General features: G+C 39.4%; 1 protein-coding gene across 5 annotated transcripts in view; it reads right to left on the reverse strand.

Annotated features, from left to right (window-relative positions):
* The window catches only part of ARHGAP26 (Rho GTPase activating protein 26), a 437,396-nt gene that overhangs the window by 155,520 nt on the left and 265,220 nt on the right, over positions 1 to 16,656 (reverse strand). For all 5 annotated transcript variants that reach the window (XM_045075346.1, XM_045075348.1, XM_045075347.1 and 2 more), the window contains exons 15-17: positions 9,286 to 9,373; positions 7,572 to 7,630; positions 5,977 to 6,082 (exon numbers count right to left, since the gene is read on the reverse strand). In XM_045075346.1, coding sequence (XP_044931281.1) covers positions 5,977 to 6,082; positions 7,572 to 7,630; positions 9,286 to 9,373 — 253 coding nt within the window. The remainder of the gene's footprint in view (positions 1 to 5,976; positions 6,083 to 7,571; positions 7,631 to 9,285; positions 9,374 to 16,656) is intronic.

Consider the following 16,656-nt stretch of genomic DNA (forward strand, 5'->3'; position numbering starts at 1 on the left):
GTGCCATGCAGTAGGGATGCAGAGGTGATCATGAGGGGACACAAGATGAGGCTGCAAAGTGTGAGAGTGCCCAGCTCAGACAAGACGTTGGAGGTGGTTCCCTGAGTTTTATCTTCAGAGCAATGGGAAAGTTTCCTTTGAATTTTTTTTTTTTTTAAGCAAGGGAATCACATGTTAAAATCTGCAATGTTCCAAGTTCCCCAGCTGCAGAGCATGCATTCTGTGGACTGGAAGAGAGCCAGAGTGAGTTGGGAGGCGGCCTTTCCAAGTAGTCTGGGAAAGAGATAACGCCAGCTTGGGCTTGGGGGGTAGGTTGCTTCAGTAGGTAGAAAGGAGTTAAAATCACCAGAATTACCAGTTCAGGCTAGGATTCAATGAGGTGGAAGCCAAATGGGACTGGAGAATGTGGTCAGCATGGCTCCATGGCACACCACCAGTGGCCCAGTAGCCAAGCAATGCTGTACTGGCAGCAGCGGATGTCCAGGGGTTACTAGAGAGAGGAAAGGTTTAGGAGCCAGGGTGTATGGCTGAGGTAAGATTGCCAGAGAAGCTCATAGGAGGTTTCCATTTTAGAAAGTCATCATCTAAAAGCACTATCTTCTTTTAAATGTGCTTTGTAAAATTCCACAGCTGTTTTGTTTGGACTAGTCTTGAGAGCAAGAAAATAACTAGCTCTTCTCCTGTTCAACAGTTCATCAATAAACCAAATCTTTAGATTTGGGATGGAAGAAGAAGGAATATTAGAATATCTATAAGGTACATGTTAATGCCAAGTATCCATGCCCACTTCCTTTTATTTTGACCACTTCTTAAGAACTTCAAAGAATGCTAGTTAACCATCACGGTCCATCCTCTTTGGTTCTAATGCCTAGCAATGACTTTCTTTATAACCACAGGCATTTGTAAGTGAACCCAATTCACTCTCCTTCTGGATCATTAAGGAAATATGAATATATTCTTCTGGACTGGCAGGAATTCCTGGAAGTACTCATATTCCAAGGGGAAAACAGCCAAGCCACTAGATGCTCAACTCTTGATAACTTGTGACAATGGAGTTTACGTATTTTTTTATTTCTTTTCAGCATAACAGTATTCATTGGGAGTTTATGTATTTTGATAAGATCTCACTTGTATGCCAAGCATTTGCCCTAAATCATTTTATTATTTCTGCAATACACAGAATTTTGTCATTTTTGCAAAGCCACAACAAGTAACAGATCATCCAAATAAACATCAGATGATGGAGTAATGAAAATAATAGGAATCAGCAAGTGGCAATGAGACTAAAGTTGATTTTGCCTTCCGCATTTCTCTGTCCTGTCTTCCACCTCCCAAATCTTAGAATTTTAGTGTATGTGTGCCCATACTACAGATGTATTCTTCTTCTCTCCCAAACTGGTCTATCTGTCCCATTTGTCTTAATTGTATTAGCATACCATGTGAAAATCACTCAATAGATGTATTATTCTCTGTTGAATCATATTTTATCAAGACTATTTGCAGTAAGCATCAGGCACTGCCTACTCAGAGCTCTGCTTTTATACTGATATCTAGGCTTCCTGCCAGTGGCCCAAGGAAGTTCTGTTTGGTATAAAAAAAATCATGGTGGCCCCATTCCCCTTGTTGAAGAGTGTTTCAAACCAGTAATATGTGATGGAAGTCTGGAGAACTTCTGGGAAAAATATCATCATAGCTCTTAAAAAGAGAAGCGAAGAAAAAAATAATGCTTTTTCTGCCGCTGGAGAACCACAAATGTGCAAGGATGCAACACAACATCTTATTGACCCTGACCTAGCCAGCACAGTGATGCTGGCTGGGAGCAACACCATAGAAATAACCTGAGGGCTTTGTGAGTCAAGAAATTAACCAACCCTTTGGGCTGATTCTGTGTAATGAGAAACAGATTCCTTTATTGTTTAAGCCATTTTGAATTGGATTTTCTGTTTCTTACAGCCCAGAACATCCTAAATGATAGAATACTTCTTTGCAGAAGCAAGAAAAAGGCTCTACCTCTTTGACAACATCCTAGCAACAAAGGAATACTTGCTTCAAAAAAGAGAAGAGACTACGACTGATTTCTCAATAAGCATTTTGGGAAAACTAGCTGTGAAAGGTGTTCTTAATAGCTACTCCTGATGTATGGAGAGTCCTTTGAAATCCTTCCAGTGCAGCATAAACACTGTAATAAAATGATGAGCCACTACGAATGGTATGTGTGGGGATACGCAACATAGTTGGAGTCATCATAATATGTAGGTATTAGGAAACTACCATGAAATTTGTCTTTACTTTTCATCTACTCTTATTTATTTCTACAATTATAATATTGGGAATTTTTTCTCTTCTCCACTCCTTTTACCTGATGAAAACACAGAATTACATGATTAGAAGGGAACTCAGAAAACTGGGGTTCAGAGAGGTGGATTAATTTCCACAAGATCCCACAGTTTTCCAGGAACCATTTTCTTTACTATTAAAAATGCTTTATGCATGATTTTAAAACAAAACCATTTGCTGAACTCTCAATTTAATGTAATGTCAAACTGTAAAAATATGGGAAATCAAGACTGGGTTTTTTAGTAATTTAATTATGAAATCTCCTTTTTGAATTCATTGCTTTGAGCTTCTTTGTAGTGTAGTGGCTCATCATTTGAATTCATTGCTTTGAGCTTCCTTTCCACTTAATACCATTTCTCTCTCCTAGAAAATCCCTGCATGTGGCCCATTCTCTTGGCCAGTGATTCTTAAAAGACCATTTGCTTCTAAATTACCTGAGAAATAAACCAGACATGCAGATTCCCAAGGAGAGTCCAATTTAGTAGAGCAGGGTTGAGGTCCCCCAATTCAATTGTAAACAAGCACGCCAGGTGAGTCGAACTGTGCTTTGAGGGACATGACTCCAGATTACACACTAGATTCCAGAATGCAAATAGAAAATATCTAATTATCATAGTGGATTTAAGCTGGAACAACAAAAATATGTGCATGGTTGCCTGTAATTTTTATGTTTCCTCTGAGGTCTGAAACAAACCCAAGAACTCTGTGATTTGGATGCACCCTGGTAAGCATTCGCTTGGAGGCTTTGAGATTTTATCCTTTCCCCTAAGACTTTTTTCCCCTCTGAGTACATTTCTACTTGGGATTAAATATAAAATGTCTTAACTCTCTCCACAGCTAAAAGAAATCAATTTTGGAAATTGTTTCAAAAGAGCACTTTAAAAATTGCACAACACAAAGTATCCTTCCTTTGAACCAAACGACTGAGAGATACACAGAGTATACACGGTAGGTAATGAGAGCAGTGAACACGGGTCTTCCAGCAGATCCAGCCCTGAAACCAAAACTTGGGAAGGAAGTTGACCATTAAGTAAGTGGACCAGAGGAACAATAGTTCAGGCTTATCAGAGGGTAAGTCTGAAATTGAGAAAACTGAAATCAAACAGACAAACCCCTTATTCCAAGTTAACTATCACTTCCTGGTCAATTTTAAAATAGGACAGTGCTATAAATGAGAATATAGCATTTAAATGGAATCTTAGAACTCCTCTGGGTGCCAAAGCCTTTTTTCAGAATTAAATAAATACTCCTTACTGGATTAAGCAACGCACATTTATACCCATCTCCACAGATACTTTTAATCCCTATCTTCTGAGACCAAGAACAGAGCCTACTGAGATCTTAAGTCTGTGTTTTATAATACTGGCTCTGACCAACTCACACTATAGCCTCTATGTACATTCCTTAAGTATTAAATGAACAAAGAAATGCCTCATAACCTCATAGAACCAAAGAAAACCATTGTGATTGTGAATCAAAGGCAAGACACAATGCTCCATAAATGCTATACTATAAGTAACTTCGGCAACAAAGTTGGTTTAAATTCATTAGAAGGCAAAAGTCAAGGTCATAGATGTCACCTGCATATTCCAATTGTACTTCTTGTTAGATCAGGGACAAAGATGGTCTGAATTTAATGGGATTTGGAACACAGAGGTGGACAAGAGGGAGAAAGTGAGCTATCATCCAAAAGAAAAATAGGCTCAAGTGTTTAAGATCTACCTTCACAGTTTTTGGTGTTCTTTAAAATCGTTTTCTTCCCCCCTTTAAGATTCCTAACCATCCTCATGACACTTTAAAATGGGCAGATGTAGGGACGCCTGGGTCGCTCAGTTGGCTAAGCCGCTGCTCAGGTCTGCTCAGGATCCTGGGATCAAGTCCCACATGGGGCTCCTTGCTCAGCAGGGAGCCTGCTTCTCTCACTGCCTCTGCCTGCCTCTCTGCCTGCTTGTGTGTACTCTCTCTCTCTCTCTGGCAAATAAATAAAATCTTAAAAATAAAATAAAATGGGCAGATGCAGTAGTGAGTCTGCTGGATCACCATTTACTTTCCGTCATGCTCAGTCCAGTTATGCTCTCAGCACAACTCCACAGCTTGAAAAGCCCACTGCTCTCAGCTGGTTCTGAAGCCTTCTCCTCCAGCTGCTCCCTAGAGGCTCAAAGCCTAGTGGCCCTAATAGAGCAGCCATGAGCATCCCCACACATACTTGGCCAGAGTATATAACCAGAACTTCCTCTGTTTCAGTAAAGGCCCTTCAAGTGTGCAAAGTTTTGTAACTAAGATCTAAACCAGCTTTTCTCTTGAACAAATGCCTGACTGGGTTGTGTGGAATAGGCACCAAAATGTCATCTGAGAGCATCTGGAGTTACTTCTTAAACCCAGTTCTCATTATTTTAAATGCACTTCATCAGGGCTCTTTGACATTTTTTGGGCATTCTCCTTGTAAGCTTGCATGTTCTCTGCTATGCTTAATTGTTTCTGAACATGCAGTCCTGATACCACATGGCAAGAAAAACATTCGACAATAACAGAGAAATCCTTGATTCTGTCTAATTGTTTCTGACCAACATACTAAACACTCTTGCTCCTTCATAGTTAAAATCTGTAGAAATCTTTTGGGAACACATATACTCTCTTTCCATAAGGCGCTATCAATGTGCTTAGTAGAAACAGGAAAACAAACCATCATATTCTTTCTCAGCTGACTATCGACTTATCCCAGAGAAATGACTTAATGGCATGAGAAAAGTGTGGGTAAGGACTAAATGCACAACTCACCAACCAGTTCCATAGACTGTGTGGCTTAATGGTTTAAGTTAGCTGTTGTAGTCTTTCTTAAATACTCCAGTCTCCAACCAAGAACTTTCATCCAATTCAATGGAAGGTTAGAACATACACACATGCAGTCACTGATGTAGCAAGGTAAGTCAAGAAGGCCATTTCCAAAAGGGTCCACCAATAGTTAATAAACAAAAACTCAAAACCATCCCAAGAGTAAATATTCTTAGCAGGACAATCAGGCCCCATGCTGAATGCCTTGCTTTATCTCAGAGGGCACATAGGCATTTGTGAAAGATAGTTAGTTGACTTATTCCCTAGACTTTAACACATGTAACTTTTAAAAGCACTAACACTGTAGATAAAGAGGAGCCTACTATCCATACCTGACTGATGAAGAAACTAAGGAACTGAGGGGTCCATTGCTTGTCCAGGGTTCATTAAGTGGCTTAAGACCACAGTCAACTCTAGAACCCAGGCTTCATTACTCCAAATCCCGGGTCTAAAAACCCACATGTTCCTATTTGTCTCTGATTATCACAAGAACATACAACTCCTGAAAACCCTGCTTTGTGACCTGGTTATCATGGATGACATATTCCTGTTTATCCTAGGACATCACAAGAGCAAAAGCCCCCTGACCTCTGTTTGGTGCTTCCCCAGCCTCCTCTGTAAGGACCACGTGGCATTTACTGCTGTTACCCACTGCAGTTAACACTTCACACATTTCTTTCCTAACCCTTCAGCATTCCTGATGCAACAGTGGGAGGGGGAAACCTGAACAGAACAGAGACCAGCTTTAGCACTAAGATATGAACTTTCTAAGGGTGAGAAGAGGGCAGCATTCCGTCTTAAACCTACTTTGCCAAGTGGTTCATGAGCAGCTGTAACATCTGCCTATTTTTCTCTGGGAGCCGATGAACAAGGCTGTGGATTTCAGAGACCCGAGACTCCTGGTTTTCCAGCTCTGCAAAGGAAGGAAGGACGTAATATTTGATCAGTGACACAGCCAAATCAGATTACAAAACAAAATCAAAGGAAACCAAAGGTTGGGCACTTTAAGAACCAGTTCTATGGACTCATGGCTAGGTTTAAGTGTTTTTAATGGTGCTTTCTGTAACAATTCATTTAAAAAAATGACTGTTTAAAGAATTCAAACCAAAATGATGATGGGATGAAATGGAGCCAGTCAGTCAACTGCACACTTAGAGCAGACAGAAACCTGAGAGCAGCTGGCTTCCTAGAATGATGGCTTCATTTCAAGGAAGGAAGGAACTTTATGCACTTGTCAAATGATGAACAAATTGTACATGAACAACATTACAAGGGTCTCAAATATCAAAATAATGTCTCAAGACAGCATCTGACAAATCGAAGGCAATGTCCAGTCACTCTCAAGTCATGTGTGACACCCAACCAGCCCAGTGGAAGAAAGAAATGGCTGATGAAACATGTAAATCTTCCTGCCAACCTGTCACCTCAATCAAACCCTGCCACGGTTTGGTTGAATTTGGGTAAGTGACTTCATTTCTCTGGGAGATAAACTGATAGTGCTCACCATACCTATTTATAGGATTGATGTGAGGTTTAATTAGAGAATGGCTGCTATGGGTTTGGAATTTCTCTGAGAAAGAAATCATATAAACACGATCTTTACTCCCAGCTTTATCTCAAGTCTTTCTCCTCCCTCTTTTAAGGAGACAACTCTGAGAAGATAAGGCCACCAGAACATTAGAACATTAGGTACTACTAAATAGGGCCAGTAGTAGTTACCAGGACAAACAAACTTTGAAGGCTTAAAGGAAGCAGGGAGACCACAGAGACTATTGACATAATAACACTGTGGAGTTCATGCCAGATTTAAATCTTACTATCTCTTACAGGAGGCCTGCCCCGAACAGACAGATTCCCGTATACTTAGGGTAGCTTGCACCTAATCCCTATGTATTTTAATACCAGTAATATGACGCAAGGGACCTGGATGATATAGCTGAAGAATGATCATAAACTGTAAATGGAATCCATGATGGAAAGGGGACTGGGAAGTTATATAAATGGTGTCATATTCAAGGAAACAATTCCAATGCTCAATTTAGGTAATGTGTGAAGTCTGATTCATTCTGCAAAATGCTACTCAAGGGCTGGGAAAAAACCCAAGGAGCTAGAACTCCAATAATCAAAATTAGAAAGCCAAACTTGCTGTCCTCTCCTCTCCCCACCCCAAAAACACATTCTGAAGTTTCTCTCCTTTACTGTAAATTCAGTGTGGTAGCAGGGCCCTTGACAATCTCAGTTTGGTTTCATTTCTATTTTGTGTCTGTCTCATGAGCACATGTGTAGGTATTTACATACAAAATACAGAGGGTAGAAAGTTTTTATTTTGGGATACTAACTGTTCTTTGATATAGAAAAATATATTCTTTTCCCCCCTTAAAACTGGCAAAAAGAAAACTTACTTGCCGCTTTGATGAAACTTCTTTGAAACTGGTACATCATGAGTGGTCCTGGAAGCATTCTGGGATAAAAGGATATACACCAATCAGTTTAATAAAAACAAACAGACTCCCTAAATAGCAGCACAGACACTGCCCAACTGTATTCAGACGAAGATTAAGGGACACAATAGCAACTCAACAGCCCAACTGAGTTTCTCTTTTTGAAAGGGTCCTGAGATTTCCTGTGACATTTTCATGCTCTTTCTTCTTTAAGGGAATGGATACAACTATGTTTCCTAGTTACAACTAGGAAAGTGCTAATGTGAAAGTCTAGCACAAGCCAAGAGATTTCCTTTTCAGTCAGTGACTCACCCATTGACAAGAGCATTTTAAGATGTGTCTGAGAAAAAGGAAACTAACTAAACATTTGTAATTACCTGTACTAAAACTCTTGTCTTCCCAGCAGCTTGTTATTAAAATCAGTTCATCTGGAAACACTATGAGAGACTTCTGTAATTTCTGTGGCAAATTCACTACCGAGGGTTGCTCCAGAATGCCAAAAGTGTTAGAACCCCTAACATTAAGCACGACATAATCAAATTTTATATAGTTTTTTAAAAGTATATTTTATATTTAACGTTTGTTAGCTAATCACTAGATCAACATGTACAAATTAAGTGCTAAATACAAACCTCTGTGATTTGGTTTTGTGTAAACTACAGTGATAGTATATGTGGTATGAATGTTTAATCAATATGTTTAATGAGTGTGTTTAACTGTAAACTTCAGCTTTTTTCTGACAGTCCAAATAACAACCTTCTCAACAGACTAAAAATTATTCTTGACTCAGGTTCTATTTTATTCTCATCAGAACCCCCAATTTAACTCCTGATCTTCACTTGCATTACATCTTACTCTTGACTTCAAGATCCTTCTATCAATTCCCCAATAGGCAATAAAACCTGCATCACCAATTTCTTTTCTGGGGCTTGTTCCTCCTTTGTTTTTGAGCCAAGTGAATCTTCACAAAACCTGAACAAATGCTTATGTAGTTCACTGGTCTCCTCTTAGTTCAGACTGGACCCTCACCTACCCTTCAAGTTCAGGGTAAGTTTCAGTCACGTCATAAAACTGATATGGGAGCAGCTAGAATCACCCATTCCCTTAATAACCAAGGGAGGGGCAGAAAATAGGAGTCATACCATGCACAGTGTTACGAGATAAAGAGTCTATTCTCCAATAAAATAACATTTTCCTATACTAGCAGAAGGAGTCAAAAAGGACTTCCATTAATAAGGACAATCTATTACGGAGTCTATCTATCTGTAGATAGATTATATTGCAATGCACAAAACCATCAAAACACATAGGATATGTATGTAATTATGCATTTTCAACAGACTGAGATAAGGAGTTCCTTGTTTTCTGACTAGAGTATTTGGGGATTTCAGGAAATACCATATTTTAGGTTCTGTTAAAGGCTAATCATCATAGTAACTTCTCATAAAGAGCAAAGCTTCTTGAATCACTCATGGCATCCCCACAAATGGCAACCCATCAAGGATGGATGGCTTACAATTGGTTTGACCAGCGGAGCTAATTGCACCCACACATAAGCTGTTTCTATATCCAAACACCCACTCAACAGCTTTCTGGAGGCTGGAAATAAAACTGCTTTCTTCCTGATTGCATGATAGCAAGCTGGCACCCTGCCCTGCAAATGGAAAGTCCCTACCTTAGGTAGGTCTTCAAAGCACTAGTGATTGTCTTTATCTCCCATTCAGCACAGATATCGGTCTCTGTTTCAGAAGCTGTTTTGGGGTCTAAAAAGAAGAAAAGGCAATGTGTAAACAGGAACAGAAAATATAGCTAAAAAACAAGCATGATATATAAAACCATTCAGCTTCCCTATTAACCAAAGAAATCCAAATTAAAACAAAACAACACCTTTTTTTTTTTTTTTTTTTTTTTTTTGCTGGTTCAGTTAAGAATATGGTTAAAAATCCAAGTATCTATTGCTGGCAAAATTGTAGTGAAATGGATCCTCTCAGAAACTGCTGGAGGCAGAAGAGATAAAATACAACAGTTATGAAAAGCAATTTGGCAATATGTGTCAAGAGACATAAAACTGTTTATACCCTTTGAAGCAGTAATCCCACTTCTCACAATCTACCCTCAGAAAATAAGATAAAGCAAAACCAAAGTTACATACCCCAGGAACATTCAATACATGCTAATTCTCTGTAACAGCAGAAAAAATTTTCAAAGGAGATAACTTAAATGTCCAATGATGGACAAATGATTATCTTGACATGGCTCCGTGATGGAAAACTATACTGCATTTATATGAAAATACTGACTATGCAACAGTAGGAAAAATGTGTGGATTTTCAAGCAATGTCAAGCAAAAACACCCAAACAAACCAAGATTTTAAAGTTTATTATGAAAAAATTGTATGAACAAAGGCTGAAAGGAAGTACTCTAAAATTAATATAGTGGTTGTGTTAGAGGGGGATAACTGTTGTTTTTATATTTTCTAAACTATGACTCAATTCCATTACTTTTATATGTCTTTTTTTAAAATTGCCTTAAGCCAAGAAGTGCAATGGGGACCGCCATAATTACACTGGCTCCTTATCATTTCTTTAGTCTCCTCTTGTGTGGACTGGTCAACAAATGAGTGTATTTAAAATGCACATGTATTAAAGGAAGAGACCACTCTTAGAGCTAGTCTTCCTGGGCAGCACACAGCCCCATCTCACCACTGACAAGGTGGTTGGAAGTAAAGGCTTTCAGTATGGTGAAGACAGAATCCAGCTTTCATGTTTACACACAACTAGTGATTTGCATGCCTACTGCACATGCTTGGGGGAAGGCTCTAGGCTTCCAGGGGTGGGAAATGAGAGTCAGACAGACCAATCAAAGCACAGCATCTCTTTGGCCCCATGGCTAGTTCAGGGAGAACCCAAGACCTAAGCCAGTGGAATGTCAGGACCCTTCTAGGAGACAGGGGAGAGGCTCTCTGCTATTTCCTTTTGGGTTTGTACCTGGAAGGTTCTCCGAACTGCTCTAGATGCCACCACCTAGAGCCCAAGAGTGAAGTCTGACAGACAAAGCCAGAAATGAGAGAAGCAGAGAGAGCTGGTCTTGATGACATGGGTTGAGCCCTCATATCTCGCCATTCCTTTTTTATCATATGAGCCTATAAATTCCCTTTTCCCTAAGCTAGGTAAGGTCAGGTTTTCTGTTTTTTTCTTTCTTTCTTTCTTTCTTTTTCTTTTTCTTTCTTTTTTTTTTTTTTTTTTACAATCAGAAGAGAACTAAATAATAGAGCAGTTAAACAGAAACAGCCACTGGACTCTTTCTCAACAGTCTCAAAGAAAAAAAGAGTTTCTTCCTGCAGAGACACAGCTTTTCAGCTGGAAGGGGAGAACGAGTCACAAGTGGGCACAATATATTTTGTATTTATTAGGAAAGAACCTACTTTCATTCTAGTAGGAAGAGTCCAAATAATCATGAGTGGATTAAGGAGTTAGGCTCTAAACCCCAGGTAAGGGCATAAATCCAGTTGATACCCACTGCTCTCAATACGTTCCCTGATACATTTAATTTTTTAAAAGATTTTATTCACTTATTTGACAGACAGAGATCACAAGTAGGCGGGGGGTAGGCGTTTGTGGGAAGCAGGCTCCCTGCTGAGCAGAAAGCCCAATGTGGTGCTCCATCCCAGGACCCCGGGCTCATGACCTGAGCTGAAGTCAGAGGCTTTAACCCACTGAGCCACCCAGGTTCCCACATTTAATTTTTTTTTTAAAGATTTATTTATTTATTTTAGGGGAGGGGCAGAAGAAGAAAGAAACTTAAGTAGACTCTGCCCTGGGCATAAAGTCCACAAGGGGCTTGATCAGGTTGTGAGATGACAACCTGAGCTAAAACCAAGAGTCAGATGTTTAACTTACTGTGCCACCCGGGTGCCCCCTCCATATGTATTAGGTGAAATAGAAAAGGCCCCAGCTCCCAATACATTTAGTTCCTAAAGACAGCACATTTATGTGTTTGCAGGTGACCCTAGCATTAATGAAATCTGTCTTATCACATGAAACAAACAATAAACAACATAAAGTGTGTGATTTTATTTCTAGGGTCACAGAATAGCAAACTCCATAAAGCTCTATCATAGCAAATTTCTGAAAAGCCAACCCAAGGGTGATTCTCCAAATGACCAAAACCTCTGCCGCTTTAATTCTCTTCTTGCTTTGTCATCTTTCACTCCCTTAATGGTTTCTTCCTGCGGAAGAGCATGTACCAAAAACTTTGCTTAGCATGACCTTTTCCCCTCCCCAACCCGAGACACATGGAGAGCTGCCATAGTGCATGGTTCCTGGATGCAAGACAACTGTTACTGTACATTTTTCTGAGGAACAAACCAACTTCCACCCAAGAAGAGTGAGCCCAACACTTAACAAGCAGCAGTTGGCAGGTCGGGGAGTTGTGAACTGTTCCACGGACCACATTTAGCAAACTAATGATTAACGTCCATTTATTCGGGCTCTGTAACCATAGGAATATTGTGTAACATTACAGAGAGGAGAGTCAGATTACAGTCCAGCTAAAGGGCTTTTTATAGCACCAATGAGGCAAGGTTTAGAACTTGAGCACGTCCATTTTAATTCATTTAATATCCAAACTAAATTGAATACAGCCTCCCAAACCACCTCATTTTCAGAAAGTGCTGCCAATTTCCACACCTCCCTTACCAATGCTCCCTCTCACTCAGAGAAACCCTGGTGGCATCCAAACATGACACAAAGGCATAATTACATTTATCCTCTGAACTCAGTACATTTCTCCCCACCAAGTCACTTGACCATTGCATTACACTGTGAAACGAACCTAAGCCAGAGGATCAGGCCAACATACAGAAAGGCAGCCTGTGGGTAAACTAAACTGAATAGATTTCTTCATGAATCTGCTCCCACAGGAATCTGAAAAAACAGGAGACAGACTGGAAGCAGCGGTTACAAGGGGAATAGTCTCAGAAACATCTCAACAATCAGATGGACTAGAAAGATCCATCTAGTCCAGTACTGTGTTGCTGATGAAAACACGAGAGACATTCTGGAGGAAATGATCAGGACTAGCCATCTATGTACTCCTAAATTTCCTAAGAATTCAGTATAATTGTATGTAAATTATTTTTTTTCTCTTTAACTGAGAAAATAACATGTGCACCTGGCAAAAAAAATTTAAGCAAAACAAGTAGATAAACATTAAAATGTAAACCTTTCCTGTGCTAGAGGCAACTATAAATAACAGTTCTGCGTGTATGTATGCTATCTCTAATAACACATGCAAATACTAGCATATAAGAGCATATAAATACATACCACTTTTTAAAAACATAAAGACATGTACACTATACATGTCATTTTGTGCACTGTTATTTTCATTTGACAGTACCTTGAGAAAGTGTTCCACACTAGCACACAAATTTATCTACCTCACAGAAGTACTTCACTGTATCATAATGTTCCCATTAATGGAAATTAGATTATTCCCCGAGTTTTGTTATGATAAACAATGATATAAACTACTGTTTCCATGTACATGACTTACCTATAGAACAAAAAAATCCCTCAAAATAAAATTGAAATAAAAAAGTATATGCATTTTTAAAAAAAATATTTTATTTATTTATTTGACAAAGATCACAAAATAGGCAGACATGCAGACAGAGAGAGAGAGGGAGAAGCAGGCTCCCCACTGAGCAGAAAGCTTGATGTGAGGCTCAATCCCAGCACCCTGAGATCATCACCTGAGCCGAAGGCAGAGGTTCAACCCACTGAGCCACCCAGGCGCCCCAAGTACATGCATTTTTAATTTTGAAAGCTATTCCTCAACTACCCCTCAGAGGCTGTACCATTGACTGATCCCCAGATCCTAGAACAATATGCAGAACTTTGATCTTGGCCAGTCTGAGAGGTGAAAAAAGTCCCATTTTTAATTTGTTTGTTCGATTAAAAAAAAAAAGAAAAAGGAGGAGGAAGGTTGAGAATCCTTTCCTATGTGTCAAGTTTATGGAGTATACTCACCTTTTATAAGCACATGGTTGCATGATTTAGGAAAATGTATACAGCCAAGTGACATGCACAACCTGAATAAAGGTAATTTTCCATCACCATGAAAATCCTCCTGTGCCCCTGTACAATCAATCCTCTCCTTCCACCTCCAGCCCCTGGCAACCACTGTCACAAAGCATAATACTTTTGAAATCCACCCGTGTTGTTGCATGTACCAGTGGTTTGATCCTTTTATTGCTGGGTAGTAAACAATTTTACGGATATTCCACAATTTGTCCATCCATTCATCAGGTGAGGGACATTTGGGTTTTTTCTAATTTTTTACAGTTATGAATAAAGCTGGTATAAATATTTACATACAGGTTTTTATGTGGACTAAAGTTTCACATCTTGGATCACTACGTAGGAGTGGAACTGGGTAAAAATATGTAGGAGAAGTCCCATAGTAAATATGTTTAACTTTATCAGAAATTGCTAAATTGTTTTCCGAAACAGTTGGGTTATTTTGCTTTCCCACAGCAACCTGAGAGCTCTAGGTGCTTCACATCTTCATCAACACATGATATGGTCAGGTGTCTAATTTTGAAATTTTAGCTGTTCCAGTAGACATGAAGGAATAACTGTTTTTTTAAATTTCCTTTTCTAATGACTAGTGACATTGTTTATTTTTTCTTGTACTTTTTGTCCTTCTGTGTATCTTCCCTGATAAACTATTCAAATCTTTTACCCATTTTTAAAACTGAATTGGTTGTGTTCTTATTACTGAATTCTTATTACTGAATTACTTGAGTTATTTTTAATAAATTCTGGATACAATTCATTTGCCAGATAAATATCTTCAAAAGGTTCCTCATCTGTAGCTCCCAATTTCTTTTTCTTAGTAACTTTTAAAGAGCAGAAATTTTTTATTTGGATAAAGATTTTTTTAAATCAGATTTTTCTTTTCTGTTTCCTACTTTTTGTTTTCTATTTAAGAAATCTTTTCTAAACAAAGGTCACCAAAATTTCTAAATTTTCTCCTATAAGTTTTATAGTTTTAGTTCATAGGTTTAGGAATATAATTCATTTTTTTTAAGATTTTATTTATTTATTTGACAGAGAGAGATTACAAGTAGGCAGAGAGGCAGAGAGAGAGAGAAGGAAGCAGGCTCCCCGCTGAGCAGAGAGCCCGATGCGGGACTCGATCCCAGGACCCTGAGATCATGACCTGAGCCGAAGGCAGCGGCTTAACCCACTGAGCCACCCTGGCGCCCCAGGAATATAATTCATTTTGAGATTATTTTTATTTTTTATTTTTTAAAAGATTTTATTTATTTGGCAGAGAAAGAGATAACAAGCAGGCAGAGAGTCAGGCTAAGAGAGAGAAGGAAACAGGCTCCCCGCTGAGCAGAAAGCAGGGCTCGATCCCAGGACCCAAGGATCATGACCTGAGCAGGCAGTGGCTTAATCCACTAAGCCACCCAGGAGCCTGAGATAATTTTTATGTATAGTTTAAGATAAAGATGGAATTTTCTCCATATGGATGTCCAATTGTACATTCATTAAAATTACTGTCCTTTCCCTTACTGAACTACCGTGACAGCTTTATCAAAGATCAACTAATCAGATTCTGAACACCTACAAATTCAATAGGAGATAGAAGAGAAGAAGAGCAGCAATTCTAGGAACAGAAAATAGACCACTTTCGCGAAGGTAGGATGTGCGGAGAAGCCAATCCAAAGCGACAGGAAGATAGACCACAGGGGAGGGGCCGGCTCCCAGCAAGCAGCAGAGGAGTAGAGCACAAAACTGGAACTTTTAGAAGCCTGCTCCACTGAGGGATGTTGTTCCAGAGGCTAAGTGGGGGTGGAGCCCTTGCGGGGACAGTGTGGTTTCAGAACCCTCGGGGTCACTGAAAGACCAGGAGTGCCTAAGTGTAGCAGAGCTCCCAGGTATCAAAGCAGGGAAGCCAGCTACAGAAATGGACCGAGGTGAGACTCTCAGCTCAGGGTTAGCTTAAACTGTGATACAAGGCACAATGACTCCACTGTTCTTTGAGCAGCAACCCCACAAGTGGCAGATCCGGAGAGACCCTTTCCTTCCTCCTCTGGAAGGGGTGGTGTGTGACTGTACCACAGTGATCTGCTAAGTTTGGAGACCTGAAACAGGGCCCTGCACCAGAGATAGAAATGCTCAGACACAGGCCCGGTGACCCAGAGTGCAGCTGGAGATCAGGGAGACGGGAGGGATTGACTGTTTTCCTCTGAGGGCACACTGAGGAGTGGGGCCCCAAGCTCTCAGATCCTGCGGCACCAGAGATTGGGAGGCCATCACTTCCATTCCTGTCCTTCAGAGCTCTATGGAAAGCGCTCAGGGAACAAAAGCTTACTAGAGAGAACCTGAGCAGATTACTTAGCCTGGCCCTTGGCAAGGGCGGTGCAATTCTGCCTCGGGCAAAGACATTTGAGAATCACTGCAACAGGCCCCTCCTCTAGAAATCAGAAACAACACTGAGCCAAGACCAAGATCATCAATCAAGGAGAACTGCAGAAATCCAGAGCAAAGGAAAAGCAACACATAGAATTCATGGCTTTTTCCCCCATGATCTTTTAGTCTTACAGAGTTAAATTCTTTTAATTTTATTTTTTTCTTATTCTTTTTTTTAAACTTTCCTATTTCCTATCTTATCAATACCTTTTTCTAAAAAAATATTTTAAAATTTTCATTTTTATAGTCATATTTTATCGTTTCATTATATTTAACCTTATTTTTTGTATACATATTTTTTTTTCTTTAAAATTTTGGGAGGTAATTTCTTCTAATAGATCAAAATATACCCTAAATCTAGCTCCAGACTGATGACATTCTCTCCTCTTTTTTTTTCTTTTTCCAACCAACTTATCAATTCCTATTTTTAAATCTTTTTAAATGTTCATCTTTACAAACATATTCCATTGCCTCATCATGTTTACTCTTATTTTTGCATATATATAAATTTTTCTTCGTTAAAAATTTTGGGACATAGTTTCTCCTACGAGACCAGAAT

This window comes from Mustela putorius, unplaced genomic scaffold, assembly GCF_011764305.1.
Source record: "Mustela putorius furo isolate JIRA1106 unplaced genomic scaffold, ASM1176430v1.1 tig00000145_pilon_pilon_pilon, whole genome shotgun sequence".
NCBI lineage: Eukaryota > Metazoa > Chordata > Mammalia > Carnivora > Mustelidae > Mustela > Mustela putorius.